Source organism: Terrapene carolina, unplaced genomic scaffold (genome assembly GCF_002925995.2).
Source record: "Terrapene carolina triunguis isolate 2854851 unplaced genomic scaffold, T_m_triunguis-2.0 Scaffold113, whole genome shotgun sequence".
Classification (NCBI taxonomy): domain Eukaryota; kingdom Metazoa; phylum Chordata; order Testudines; family Emydidae; genus Terrapene; species Terrapene triunguis.
The window spans coordinates 26,282,449-26,297,580 of record NW_020664464.1 but is presented as its reverse complement, the minus strand read 5'-3'; the positions used below and the strand labels follow the sequence as shown (position 1 = coordinate 26,297,580).

Here is a 15,132-nt window from a genome sequence, read left to right as displayed (position 1 = left end):
CCGAAGCTGGTAGCGCTCGGGCAGCTCGGCTTTAAACAGAGCAGAAGAGTCAAGGTAGGGAGCACAGCAGCCGCGGGAGGGGAAGTGCCCGGCCGGTGGTATTTTTCCCGGACATGTTCGGCTTTTTGGCAATTCCCCCCCGGACGGGGGTTTGATTACCAAAAAGCCGGACGTGTCCGGGAAAAACGGGACGTATGGTAACCCTAGAGTTGGGGCCTTTGACAAAAGCTAGTGTAAACAACATGGTAACTCAGCTTTATGTTACTAAGTTCCTGTCTCCACTTGTATTAAAAACAGGGTTTCTTGAAGCTTTTTAGAATCCTGACTTACAACCTTCAGGGAAGGCCAGTTGGGGCTCGCTATGTATGGCTTTGTTGTTAAGAAAATGGGACTGGGACTCAGGAGATCCATTGTTCCGTTCTTTGCTGAGTTGTGGACTATGCCGCCTTGGGCAAATCACTTAGGGGTTGGAGGAAAATGATTAACGCTTTGTTTCTAGGCTTGAATCACATTGATATAACTAAATGCACAGCATCTGATTCTGGTCTACTTTCACTAGTGGTTACACCAATGTAATTGTTTTGACTCACGGTATGTACTGGAGTCAGGCCTGTTATGGCTGATGCTTGCACTCTCACTTTTCTCCTCAAAAAGGGAGGCGTTCTGCTACTGATTACTATGAAATATGTACAGCTGTGCAGAGGACAGAGGCTCCATTTTTTTTGCAAAAGATTTTGAAATTTTGGCATTGTTCAGAATAAGAATGAAAACCAACATTTTTTTCAGTTCTCTGCAAAGGAAAATTCTAAAGTTTGTATATGTGTACATGTATTTTATACACATATACACACAAACACACACACATTTTGGGTTGAATGAAATGTTTGGTTTTTACAAAAATGAAACATTTCATTTCAATTTTGACTTCTATTTTAATATATAACACAACATAAAATTTCAAAACAGTCATTTTAAACTAAAACATCTAAACATTTTCTTCTGAAAATGTCATAATGGAACATTGTTGAAACGCTTTGCAAGTTTTTCCTCCAAAATGAAATTGCAGTGAAATCAGCCTGATTTTTGAAGCATGTCAGTTTTGACAGAACCAGATATTCCAACGGAACACAAGTCTGTTAAAGTTTCTCTGACCAGCTCTAAAAATCAGGTTTATTTGACACACAAAAAATTAGTCTAGTTAGTAGTTGAAACCTTGCAGTATATGCACAATTCTGTCATGGTGGGAGATAAAAGAAATGCTCTAAACTCTGAACCATTTTATTATAGTAACTTTCATCAGTGTAAAGCATTATTCTGAAATTCTCTTCTCTCAGGTCGGCCGCAGACTATTTCCCTATTTATATCATGAGTAACTTAGACTTTAATACTGAACAGACTATTTCCTACATGAGCCTATTGCTCTTCTCTAGGGTTCAAGCACTAGTTCAGTGGCCTCCTACAAAGTCTGTTTTAAACAGGGTATTTTTATAAAATATATTTTACATTAATTCTTCTTTGAGTGTTTGCTTATGTCCATTCTATGCTAGGTGTGCGTGTGCCATGTGCACAGTTGCCGAAGATTTTTCCCTCAGTGGTATCTGTTGGGCTGACTCTAGCTCCTTCTGGAGTCACACATGTGTGCTGGTATAAAGGTTGCCGCTGGCTCCGCCCCCTTTTAGTTTCTTCTTTCTGGCCATTACGGTTGCTGGAACTACCTCTCTTGCTGTAGCAAGGCTGTAGCAGGGCAGGGGCGGGGCTAAAGCGGGGCTCCTCCCCCCCCGTGTCCTCTTTTTTGATTGTGGAAATATGGTAACCCTAGATTTGATTTAATTCCAGAAATATTTTGCTCTTGTTGGGCATATCCTGTGATGTATTCTCACAGCTGTGGCTTTGATTCACAGTGACTTTTAGCTGGAATTGTATTTTGACAGGAGTGATTCCCACTGATAAGACATGTAAACTTCCCACCCGAAACTCCAAATGATCCTAGTATCTATCACAGACCAGAAAGGGTGAGATACTGATCCTTTAAACTGTGATAGATCAAGCCTTGATAGACAGGGAAGCTTTGACTGAGTCAGGTAACTTCTTAATGGCAATTGTGTTATACTTATTCAGTTTCAGTTTAGTGGTTAGCTTAAACTGGAATGTTCAGTGTGAAACCCATGGCCACTCTCATCTTTTAATACAGGAGAGTGGCCTGCAGCAATGACTGGTGGCAGCATATGATGCTGCATTAGATCTAACCAGCTCCTGTATTAGAGATAAGGGCAGCTGCAGTCTGTTCCATTTTATGCATTTAAGTGCAGACTTTGGTCTTGTGGCAGACTGCCAAAGCAGCCTTTATCAGGATAAATTTTGTCTGCCTTTGATTCATCATTTACCTATTATTACATTAACAAAAATGGAGGCAGCAAGTCTATGCGAGAAAGGGGAAACTGAGGTCAAAATTGTTATGTTGTCCATGCTGTGAGGGATGGTAAGATATATTATAAAGAGTATGCTGAGCATGTAATCTGACATCCACTGCCATGGTATTAAGGCCTGGTATTATAACTGTTATACCAATAGAATAAAAACCAGCAGGATCTTATTAAGAGGGATAAGGCAAAGATGCCACATTTATTGTAAATATAATGATAAAGCAAAAGATAAAAGTAAACAACGTTGTTTGACTACTTATTCCTATTACTACTTATTCCTTATACACACACACACACACATATAGATAGATAGATAGATAGATTCATTCACACAATCATTCATTCAAGTTCTGTATAGGTGTTATAGTTACCAGCCTCGAAGTTGCTCATGGCAAGTTACTGGCCAGGTAGCTTGGTCATGAGGATGGAGCAGAGTCTGTGTCAGATGCATCTGATGCTCCTGGAGGTTGGCAGCAGAACCAGAGAGACTCAAAGTCCTCAGTCTTGAGAGTCCATTCTTATAGGATTTAATTCCTATGTTAGTCTATGGGAGCTGTTTCATCCTGCTGTTGCTGACTCAATCAGCAGATGGCACACATTCCTGTCCAAAGTGGCACATTCCTGGTGGCTCCACACTGTCCAAAGTTTGTGTTTCTCATCCTTCCAGGTGATGGGGTGGATCCCAGTTTACCCTCCGGGGGTTTTCTGGTCATCCACTTGACACATTCTTCGGCCGATGGATACTTCCTTTCTAGGCTGGCACCTCCCTAACCATCCATGTATATCAAGCATTCATCAGCATACATTCCATACCTTAACCATATTTTAATTTACTGTCTCCACCACTTTCGGGGTGTGTGCTAATTCATTTGAGGCTCCCGGCCCTTTAATCACAGAGGGTGGGGGGTCTGTCCTAGGAGCCGTTGAATGAAGTGAAAGTCACTTAACAGCTTATAGTGTTTGTTTACATTGTATCAATTACTTCAAGAACAAAGTCAGTTAACTTGTTTGTAAGTTTTACATAGTAGTAAAGTATCTTTCACAGGATAGATATAATCAATGGTTTCTACAGACAGTAGCTTACAAGTTTTAACAGAAGACCCAAGAGATTTTTGTACTTGGTGAAACTGTTGGATTTTAAAGTGTGGGGGCCAAATTATGAGGGAGTCACTGTCTCTTGGGGGAATCACTGTTAGTACCTTCTTTAATATCCCTACATAACTGTGCTGCATGAAAGCAGTTTGAATACACAGAGACCTTTGGGAACATATGTTTATACTGTGTAAATCCATGCAGAGATACCTTAGAAATGCTCCTATCAGAGCACTTTCACAAAATGTGTTCTTAGTGCTATGAATTCATATTGGAAATAGTGTAGGATTTCTGTGCATTTGTGTGTTTTGTATGGACATGAAAGATAGTGATTAATGGTTGATTAAACCAAGAGCATCTGATGTGTCACAACTGTAAACTAATATGGGACAACTGATGTGCAACTCCAAATGTCAAAGATGGTTAGAACTTTTTCTGTGTAAAGAATTAAGTATGTTGTTTTGTTTAATAGGCATTAGATTATAGTAAAGTTACTGATGTGTAGCTGGTTGCATATAGAAAGTTGTCTAATACTAGGAATGTTCTTATTGAGCTGTCTTCTAAACACAATACTTGATCACATGCCCTTTGGTTAATGCCAAGGTATTGTGGATGACGCCATGTTTAGCTTAACCAAAAAATTGAGCTCTGGTCTTCTTATGCTAAAAATACATTTAATGCTCTGTGGGAGCAGTTCACTTTTAACTATAAACCAAATTTTATATTTAATCCAGGTATTCTTTGCTTTTTAAGTAAGTGGCAATCACAAAACTTCTTTATCCACCTTTCAGAAAAGGCGACGGCGGATCGACCGAAGTATGATTGGAGAGCCAACAAACTTTGTTCACACAGCTCATGTAGGATCAGGAGACTTATTCAGTGGAATGAATTCGGTAAGTGTGTATGAATGAAGAAAACCCTGTATCATCTTAGACTGCATCCATACAAATACTAGAACAAAGACCAGAGAAATTATAGTTAGAAGACTGATTCACCACTGTGTTACACCTGTTTTACTATTGATTTCAATGGAGTTACATCATTGTAAAACTGGAGAATAACACAGTGCTTAAAACATTCTTAAAAATATTCTTAAAACATGCTTAAAATACTCTAAATCAGAGTGTAAAACTAGTAAACTTTTAATGTTCTGTTTACTGATATTATCATCTAGCAATTTTTGGTGCCATATAAATTATAAGATAGTCACTGAGTAAGCCTCTTTTTCTTTCCTAATGGAAATGAGCCATTTGTGTATTCACATAAGCTCGTATTGCAAAATAGGCTAGGAAGAACTAGAAAAAGACTATCCTTAAGACCAACAGACAATGCATATATGAAAAATGGATAAAAATGTTTCCATAGTATTTCACATTTTTGGTGTTTCTCTTCATTAGTTTATTGATCTTTCATGCAAATGTTATCAGTCTTGTTGTTTTATTAAGAATTCACATTTTTCCACCTGAAGCTATAATCCTATTTGTGACATTAGTTATTCTCACAGAAAACTGTTGTGATGTCACAAGCAAAGACTTGCAGCTTCCTACGGAGGAAAAGCATAACAACAATGAATATATGTACTACCAAGAGACAAAGTGCTTGTTTTCGTGCACACGTTCTTGAAAACAAAGAACAAAGATGGAGAAATGTGTTGAGAATGATTATATAAAGGCAGACTTCTATACAGAATATTATTTCAGTGTTTTCTGTGAAATGTTAACCAGTCTTTAAGATCTGATTCACCTCATTAAAGTTTTAATGCAAGCCAAGGGAGGTGTACTCACAGAAAGATACCTTTATGTCCTTTGAAATTTGATATATTTATATGCCTCTAATGGTACACTTAAAAGGAAAGAGATTTGTTTGGGAACAGTGAGTTTTAGTGAACGGGGAGGGAGGACTCTAGGGCAGGAGTATAGGAATTCAAGGCATGTGGGAATCTTTGAGCAGAGCTATGGAAATCAATCACTTTCAGTTGTTAGGTAAGCAAAAGATGACATTTGTAGCTTCCTGGAAAGGAAGCAGCTTGTTTGCCTTCCCAGCTGTAGTAGAGGCACTTGATAGCAGTTGGGGGAAGGGCAAAAGGAGATGGTTTGATATTGCAAACAAAATATCAAGGCTCCTTGAAACAATGTATTGGCTAGGGCACAATTTTAATAAAACAGTTGTACGCATACTATTATAAATAGATGTATAGCTTGATAAATATATAATTAGCTTTTACTGCATTTTAATGCAGTGTTTTTAGTTTCATTAAAAACAGTTTCTCTGCCTGCTCATTAGAAACATACATTTTCTCTTTAATTTCAATTTATAATTCTTTTGAAGGATTAAGAACCTTTGAATCAGTATTTAGTTGTTCCATCTTCCTTAGGACACTTTTCTTTTCCCACAGCCACCGACCAGAAGGTTATGGTGGCATGGGACTCCTTTTTCTTCCTGTCACTTTCAGCCCTCATCCCTCTTTCTTACAGACTTTAGACTTGTAGACTTTAAGGCCAGAAGGGACCATCATGATCATCTATTCTGACCTCCTGCACATCACACGCCACAGAAGCTTACCCACCCATTCTGGCTGAGTTACTGAAATCTTCAAATCTTGATTTAAAGACTTCTTACAAAGAATCCACTATTTACTGTAGTTCATACCAGCATGTGGCCCATGCCCTATGCTGCAGAGGAAGGTGAAAACTTCCCAGGGTCTCTGCCAATCTGACCTGGGGGAAAATTCCTTCCTGACCCCAAATATGGTGATCAATTGGACCCTGAACATTCGGGCAAGACCCACCAGCCAGATGCCTGGGAAAAAATTTCTGCAGTAAGTCAGAGCCCTCCCCATCTAGTGTCCCATCACTGGCCATTGGAGGCATTTGGTTATAGTAGTTGCAGATGGCCATATGCCCTTGTAGGCAATCTCATCATGACATCCCCTCCATAAACTTATCAAGCCCAGTCGTAAAACAACTTAGGTGTTTTGCCCCCACTGCTCCCCTTGGAAGGCAGTTCCAGAACTTTATTCTTCTAATGATTAGAAACCTTCATCTAATTTCAAGCCTAAACTTATTGATGGCCAGTTTATATCCTTTTGGTTTTGTGCCAACATTGGCCCTTAACTTAACTAACTCCTCTCCCTTCCTGGTGTTTATCCCTCTGATGTATTTATAGAGAGCCATTATATCTCCCCCTCAGCCTTTTTTTTGTTAGGCTAAACAAGCCAGGCTCCTTAAGTCTCCTCTTGCTATGTAGGTTCTCCATTTCTCTGTTCATCCTAGTAGTCCTCTGAACCTGTTCCAGTTCGAATTCATCTATTTTAAACATGGGAGACCAGAATTGCACTCAGCTCTCCAGATGAGGAAAGACTACAAAGACCCTTTCTCTATTTCTTCATCTTTAAACTACATATGATACAGATCTTCTTTCTCTCCAGATGGTCATTATTTACTACCCCTTAACCTGCTTCTGCCTTCGTCTTGAACATTGACTGGTTGTCCTTCTTTCTATCTCCCCAGTCTCCTTCCTTTATTTTGAGTAAAATCATATCTGTGACCAATATGATTCATCTGCCTCTTCTCTCCTCTGGTCCCCAGGTCAGGATGGACTCGCCCACTCAGCTTTGGTCCTTTTTTTTTTTTTTTTTTCCCTTTCTTTTTTTTGTTCTTCTTTTTTTTTTTTTTTTTTTTTTTTTTTTTTCCACTCTCACCTTTGAGAAACACTGATTTCTCCATTCTTGATTCACCTATTTATATTATTTGACATTGTCCATTCTTCTCTCTCTTGCTCAGCCGCTCACTCCTTCTGTAATATTCAATTCTCTAGCCTCTGACTTCTTTCTCCTCCCAGCCCTCTTCTCCTTTTCTTACCCATTCTCCACAGCGTATATTACAAGGTCACAACTATATATCCACCCTGTCTGCCACACTTAATACTTTGCCCATTGCACCAATTATTCATCTAACTTTCCTGCTTTTACCTTTGCTGTTGCTTTTGTTCTGCTTAACAACTTTGAAGGAATTCCTGTTACCTCATCATATAAGTTCCTTTCTTCATTCAGCTGTCCCCCATGCTTGCCCAGCAATACTTATCCATTCCTATGTTCCCAGTACCTGGAACCTCTTTGTCACTTTAGGGCATGTCTGCACTGCCCCACAGTTTGAACTACTTGGGCGTGAATGACGGTACACAACAAAGTGCTGTGCTGTAGCTCCCTTGTGTGGATGCTGCAGGAGTGAACTTGTAGTATAGTAGTGCAAATTAGGGACTTTTACATTCACACCATTCACCCCCATAGTACAAACTGTGGGTCTAATTGTCTTTCTCTTCATTCTCTGCATAGGAGCTAGCTGTTTTCTCAAAGACAAAATTGACAGTATTCAGTTGGAGCTCTCTATCCCTGCTCCCCATCATTCCACATTACCTCCTTCCTCTTTTGACTCTGTCCTCCTTTACCTCTGTGTCCTCTGTGAGGCCTCCCAGGATTTTATTTTATTTTATTTTATTTTATTTCTTGCTTCAAACACCTGCACCACCTATTTGTATTTCTTAGTACTTGAATCGCTTTATGAATCCCTTATTTTTTCTATGTGTAGTTCAAACAGTCTTCTCTTGTGCACAACGCTGGTCTCACCTACACCTCAGTCCATATTTCCCCCAATCCCTCTTTTGCACCCTAAGCTCTGCTTTCCCTTGTCCCTCTGTCTGTTACTCCCACTTGTCACTCCCTGCCTTTTTACCTAATGACCACCCTATTCGAGGGTGCCAAACACTCTCCCACATCTACAAATTCCTCCTCAAAACTCATTTTGCTGAGTAGCCTTCCACTGTAATCTTCCACTTCAGTGCCATCTGCCCTGCTCCCTTATGCTAACAAAACTAAATAGAAATTACCAAGACACATATCCAACACAACAGCTCATGTAATCTTTATTTGCTGTAATCCTGACCCTCTTTTTTCTTTCATCTTCTTCCTCCCCCTCCCCAATTGCCTGTTTTATCCCTCTGCGTGTTATGTCTCAGTTAGATAGTAAGCGCCTCAAGAGAGCAACCTGGTCTTACGTGTACAGCATCGTAGGGACACATAGTGCCTTTAATAAATATGGCCTTAATTGCACTTCACTGCACTCACTCTAACATTTTTTGATAGACTCAGAAGGATGATACTTCCAAATGAGTATTACCAGGGCAACATTTTAATAGACCTGATTTTCAGTCAGTGTTCTTGACAGTTGTATATCACTTACATAGATTTTCATACAGGATGCCCCATTGTAGAGTTATGGTGGTAAGCCTTAAAACTTGCTGATTTTTGCCTTAGGTGAATAGATATGGTTACTTCAGCATCTGTACTGATACCCTAACTTCCCGACACTTGCTAACTGCAACACCTATGCCAGAGAGACCCAAATATTGAGACAGTTTATTTTATTAACAACGGCACCTGGCAAGACTTCAGAGGTGGCCACTGTTGAAAGTTTACTCTTGGTTTGTTCAGCGGTGTGACTTGTTATTTGTATGCTGTTTTAAAATAAAGCAACATATCAAAGTTTTACAAGGCCACCAGGTGAGCATGCCGCCAGGGATATGCATAGGAAGACCTATACTGAAGACCTGTGTTTGGTGGAATAATCTATTTCCAGGCTAGTTAAGGCAAGGTTAATCAGAAATGAAAGTAGTGTGCCATCCTTTAAGTCTTTTGTAGTCACTCCTGCCCATACACTGAAAGTTTCTGAAGTGGGTTGACTACCTGCAATCCCTTTGCTCCTAGGCTCAAGAGAAGATGCTGTGGTGAAGAGCACTGTTCAGTGAATTGAACAATTTATTTCCTTGGGTTGAGGTGGGAAACAGCCATCATGTTTTCTTCAGATGTTGATTTTTGTCCTGCTCCCCCTGGTATCAGAACCATGCTGTCTAAAGTCTTGTTTAAACCTGGGTTGTTGCCAGCTGAGTTCTAGCATAGGATCTCTTCATGTTGCTTATGGAAACTTCTACACATAGGAGAGAGCCATGTTAAATGTGGTTTTCAACTATGGGTGTCTACATTATAAAACATTTGTCTGTGTGAACAGAAAAAAAAAAAGTGCTATTGCCCGGTCTTAGCTTAGGGGTTGGGTCACTAACATAGTTTTAATGTGGTTTTTTTTACTGACGTTTTTGAGTTCTCTGTGGGAGGATACATGTGAAATTATTGTAAGTATCACACTTGGGGACAGGGCCTTATTGCTATGAGCCCCATTTCAAAAGATGGAGACTGAAATAAGTGTAGGGGGCGGCTGGGGGGGGACGGACATAAAGAGCTTTTTCCAACCATTCTTAACATTGAAATGATCTGCCCTAAGGCATTCAGAGAGATGTGATTATTTTGATTTATACTGCATGAGCACATGAGAATTGTGGTCTCACTAGCTTTTTACGGATATAGGCTATGAAACCTTTTTTTCTTCACGTATTTATTTGTGTCAGCCTAAAAAGTACCTTCAAATAAATCCTCGCCAGAGAAGTTGATATGTTGAAGCCTCATTTAAATAAATCCTCTGTTTATTGAAGGACTAGGATCAGTTGAAGGAAAAATAAATCTGTGCTCCAGACTACATCACCAGAAAAAATCCTTCCAAAGGGTCTCTAGTAGTTTAGGAATCCCTAGGCAATGAACTGTTGGATAGGCTTATACAACTATATCTATGGAATCTATACTACAGTGCAATATTCTGTATAAAAACATCATCTTTTTTTAACAGTACAGTATTGTTAAATTCATTGTTGCACAGCAAAGAATCCCTGCCTAATTCTAATCTGAAGCCAAATTTTCATCTTGATATACTGAAGCACTTGGATTAGAATTGGAGAGCAGTAAGAGATTTGATTAGTTTTCTTGAGACTAATCAAGACTGGTTGATGAAAGACTGAAACAACCAGTTTCCTAGTGGACCAGGGAAAAAAAATAATCAATGAGTACCAGTTCTTCCTTCATCTCTCCTGCTTGCCTAAGTGCAAGATGTGAAAATTCCAGCAAACCTACTTCCGGAAATGTCCTCAAACAAACATAATGCCGCTGTAATAGAGAGAGGGCACTTTAAAAAGCACCAGTTCACGTTTGATCTGCCTTATCATTTGCTATCGCCATTTCTTTCCTGTTTCTATAGGTGAGTTCAATTCAGAACCAAATGCAGTCCAAGGGAGGCTATGGAGGTGGCATGTCTGCAAATGTTCAGATGCAACTTGTAGATACAAAAGCAGGATAACCTTGGGGAAACATTTCCAGTGAGTATTACAGACCTTCCAATGTTGTGTTACACAGTCTGGTATGGCCTTTTTATCACTGACACAGAATGCTAAAGGAGAATATCCTACAATGTAACATAAACAATTCTCTATAAATAACTCTACCCTTATGATGCATTATTTTAAGCATGTTTCTGGGTAGTGGGCTCCATACAAGGAGAGTATTTATATAACCACGTATTTTGTATTATGCGATGAGCGATATGTTTAATAATTCAATACTGATTACAAACGTGTAATTAAACTGATTTTACACCCATCTATCAAGATATTACTGTAGGGAGTTGGGGTTCTTTGTATGTTGGATGTCTTAGCAGCAGATGCAGATTGCATACTAAATTTCATTATAACTGTGAGTGGTATAATTAAATAGCACATTTAAGAGGAATGTTGCAGGAGTGCTGCATACTAAAATAAACATAATATGAAGGCTATTAAACAGATTAATGTTATATAGTGTTTAGAAAGCTGTCATGATCATATTTTCAAAAGTCTTGCTTTTGTTTAACTTTCATTTTCTCTTTGTTTCACAGGTTCTTGTGAATTTCTGTATCTTCTTTCCTGTGTTCCCCCTTTTGCCCTGGTGACTGCTTTCTGTGTTCATGACAAGAGAGAAGTGATGGCTCATTGTTCACCCCTTGTGATTATTCCAGTGAAAGTTGCTGTTCTGCTCTGATGATGTCATTTGTCAGATTGGTCCTACCGTGCCTTTCAGTGGCATGCACACATTTGGCCTCTATCAAAACCATGGACATATAGCTGTTTAGGGTTTGGGGAGTTTTGTTTGTTTGTTTTTGTTTTCCTTTTTTACATTTTTCAATATTAAGCAAATTAATGCTTCAATTTCAGCTTGGTCATCTTTTTCTTTTCTTTCTGAAAGTGCTAATGTGCAGCATTCTTCTTTTGCTGGGTCTCTTAATTTCCCGCTCCCCCTCTGTAATTTAGAAGTGAGTGAGTTCCTATTAATGTTTTTAATCTGTCATTGTTTATATATGTTTTTGAAAGGTCTGGGACCTGCAAGCACAATGATCATTTCATACATTTGAAAATCAGCAGAGTAGATGACCGCATGCTTTGTGAAGTTGCTTTGTATGGTGGCCTGTTTAGTGCCAGAAAAAAAAATGTTTGTTACTGCGGACTGATGATACTGTTGCTGATTAAAAGTTTAGCTGTGGCACTGGGTCATGGCAGGCTCTGAAGAAGGACTTGTAACTTAGCTGCTTCAGAGTTATGTCTTAAGTTTTCATCCAACTGGTCTTGAAATAATAAAGAGTGAGCTTGCATTCATAAGGCATTTTGTTGTAAATGTTTAGTATATTTATTTTGAAAGAGCTGACCTCGAGATTGTAAACCAGTGTAGTACCGTATCTAAGTGTTGTGGTAGAGCTTTTTGTCTGTTTAAACAAGCATCATCATGTTTGGCTGCTTTCTTTTTCTTTTTCCTTTTTTAATTTTGCTTAATTTTTAGGTTATATGGTCATTTCCAGTAGCAGCATGTCAAACTGCCTGCGATATTAGCTGAAGTTTAGTTGACCTCTCTATGTAGTTGGCAGTTTCTGTGTACTAAATATTTAGGGGCCATGTAAGTTGCTAAGAGCAACATACTGATCTGGCAGAACAGATGCCAGGGAAAACAACATACAGGGTGACTTTTTACTATGTCAGTAAGAAGCCTTTTGCTCAGGTTCCAAAGCATGTTCTTCTTTCACATGTTGTGAAAATTGTATTTTAATATTGCACTGTTCTCAGATTTTTCTGTAAATGGTCCTTTCCTTTTTTTCCTCCTTGTTGGTGATATGAAACAGAAGTCAATGGTTTGAATTCTAACTGACTTCAAAAAATTATGTGAAAAATCATCCTCAACTACATTTAACATTTTAACTAGTAAACTGGGCATAACTGAGCCTAATCAGATGAAAGCTAAAATAAATATACATAAAAACGTAAATGTGATACACTTAACAATTATTGTCCTCTCCTTTCTAGCCCCTCTCCTAATTTCCATTTCCATTTTGTGTTGAAACAGACCCCAGATTGGTATAAACACATACACATCTGCTTTTTTTCCTGGTACTAAACAAAAAGTCATATTCACACAAATATACTGGATATTGAGGCCATTGACTCTCTTCAGGAGTAGTAAAGTTGTAATCCGATGGTAGACTTAAATTATCTGGTTGGATAGTTCTGGTAAACTTGGATAGTCTTCACCGCTGGAGGTACTGATTCATGATGCCACAGGATTGAGATCTGTTCAGTTGTCTGGAGTGCATAAACATGACAGCACGGTGATTTGGGGTCAGCATTTCAAATGCATCTTTATCAATGAGCCTTTAAATACTCTAGGCTTACAAAATGATTTTCACTTTTTGTTATCACTCTACGAATTAATTTTAGTGAGCAGGTTTACCTTGCACTTGTCAAATGTCTTCAGCTCAGTAGCCAGAAAAAAAATTGACATATTTTTATAACAAACATACTTTTTTTGTACATTGTGTTCATTCTTGAATAAAGTCAGTTCAGTGTTGACTTGTAGATATTAAAAGGAAAGTATTGACTTTGATTCAATAAATGTTTTCTTTCAGTTGCTGGTTTACCTTTTTCTTTTTCAGAAATAATATAACAGTAATACTTACATTAGGAAAACACTTGTGTTCTGTAGACAATTTCATGGTTAGACTACACTGCTCTACAGCCAAAATGCTTCTGAAATAAATGTAGTCAAACTTTACTAATTCTGGGTCACTGAGAATGAAAATGATGCTTAAAATTGTTGATTGGCTCTAGTTTTCAAGATATGCTATTGGGTCAGTATATACGACCCTTGACTTGGGAATGGCGGAGGATAAGTGAGTTATAAAGGGAAGGGATCTCAATTTAAACCAGAAATGACTAAAATACATCTTTGACTGGATCTATGACTAAATCTATGACTGGGTTTGGACAGTACTTGCTTTTTAGGCAAAACAATGAATGATGCAATCTGAAGCTGGTATTGCGTCATACATGATATGAATTGCATCGTGTTATTCCTAGAAGTCATGGATGATGCAATAACGAAGCTTACATCACTCTGCTAAACAAATTGCCCTTTATCAGCTCTAGAAATCATAGTGTCGTGCTCTCTTATTTGTCAGTGTTTGATTTTGCAAAGGGACACATTTCTGTTTAGCCAAAGTGAGCAGAGATGCCTCGTACTTGTGTGAACAGTGCAGATAACTTCTGCTATGTTTGTGGTGAAGTGACTTTTGCATCACAAAACGCAGTATAACCACTATGGTTAAGAAAGCCTATCACCTTTATTTTGGCTGCAAAATTGGAGATCAGGACAAGAGGTGGGCCCCACACATATGCTGCAACACTTGTACAACAAATCTTCGCCAGTGGTTGAACAGGAAAAGGAAATCTATGCCTTTTGCAGTGCCAATGATTTGGAGAGAGCCAACAGATCATACCAGCAATTGTTACTTCTGCATGGTGCCTCCAGTTGGGAAAGGTGTGTCAAAGAAGAAAAAGTGGACTATGCATTATCCAAACATTCCATCAGCTACACGCCCAGTACCCCACGGAGAAGGACTGCCGGTTCCTGATGCACCAGAATCGTTCTCACTTGAGTCAGACGAGGAAGAGGATGAAACTTCTGGTCCTGAACCATCAATGTCACAGGACCCACATTTTCTCCCATCCTCCTCCTCTGAACCACACCTCATAACACAAGGTGAACTGAATGACCTTGTCAGGGATTTGGAACTACCCAAGAGTAAGTCAGAGCTGTTGGGCTTCAGACTACAGCAGTGGAATCTCCTGGCAGGTGATGTTAGGGTTTCCATGTTCCGTGACCGTCAAAAGGATCTTGTCCCATTCTTCTTCATGGAAGGTGATCTTGTAGCCTGCAACAACATCGATGGTGTGATGGCAGCCCTCAACATCGCTCACGATCCAGATGAGTGGAGACTGTTCATTGATTCATCGAAGACAAGTCTTAAAGCTGTTTTACTGCATAATGGCAATGTTTTGCCATCAATTCCAGTTGGTCATGCAGTCCATATGAAGGAAACCTAGGACAACATGAAACAACTTTTGAGGTGCATAAACTATGACCAACATCAGTGGCAGCTTTGTGGCGATTTGAAGGTTGTTGCTCTCTTGCTTGGTCTGCAGACTGGATACACAAAGTACTGCTGTTTTCTCTGCCAATGGGATAGTTGTGCAAGAGATTCCCACTACATCAAGAAAGATTGGCCACTCCGACAGTCATTGGAGCCTGGGAGGAAAAGTGTTCAGCATCCACCACTTGTTGAATCAAGGAAGATTTTGTTACCACCCTTACACATCAAGCTGG

The 15,132-nt window shown here is 39.1% G+C and overlaps 1 protein-coding gene across 1 annotated transcript in view; it reads left to right on the top strand.

Annotated features, from left to right (window-relative positions):
* The window catches only part of CDC42SE2 (CDC42 small effector 2), a 114,675-nt gene extending 101,301 nt beyond the window's left edge, over positions 1–13,374 (top strand). Inside the window, exons 3-5 of the mRNA XM_024196517.2 lie at positions 4,307–4,408; positions 10,652–10,769; positions 11,324–13,374. Coding sequence (XP_024052285.1) covers positions 4,307–4,408; positions 10,652–10,750 — 201 coding nt within the window. The 3' untranslated portion in view covers positions 10,751–10,769; positions 11,324–13,374. The remainder of the gene's footprint in view (positions 1–4,306; positions 4,409–10,651; positions 10,770–11,323) is intronic.
* Positions 13,375–15,132: the final 1,758 nt, after the last annotated feature.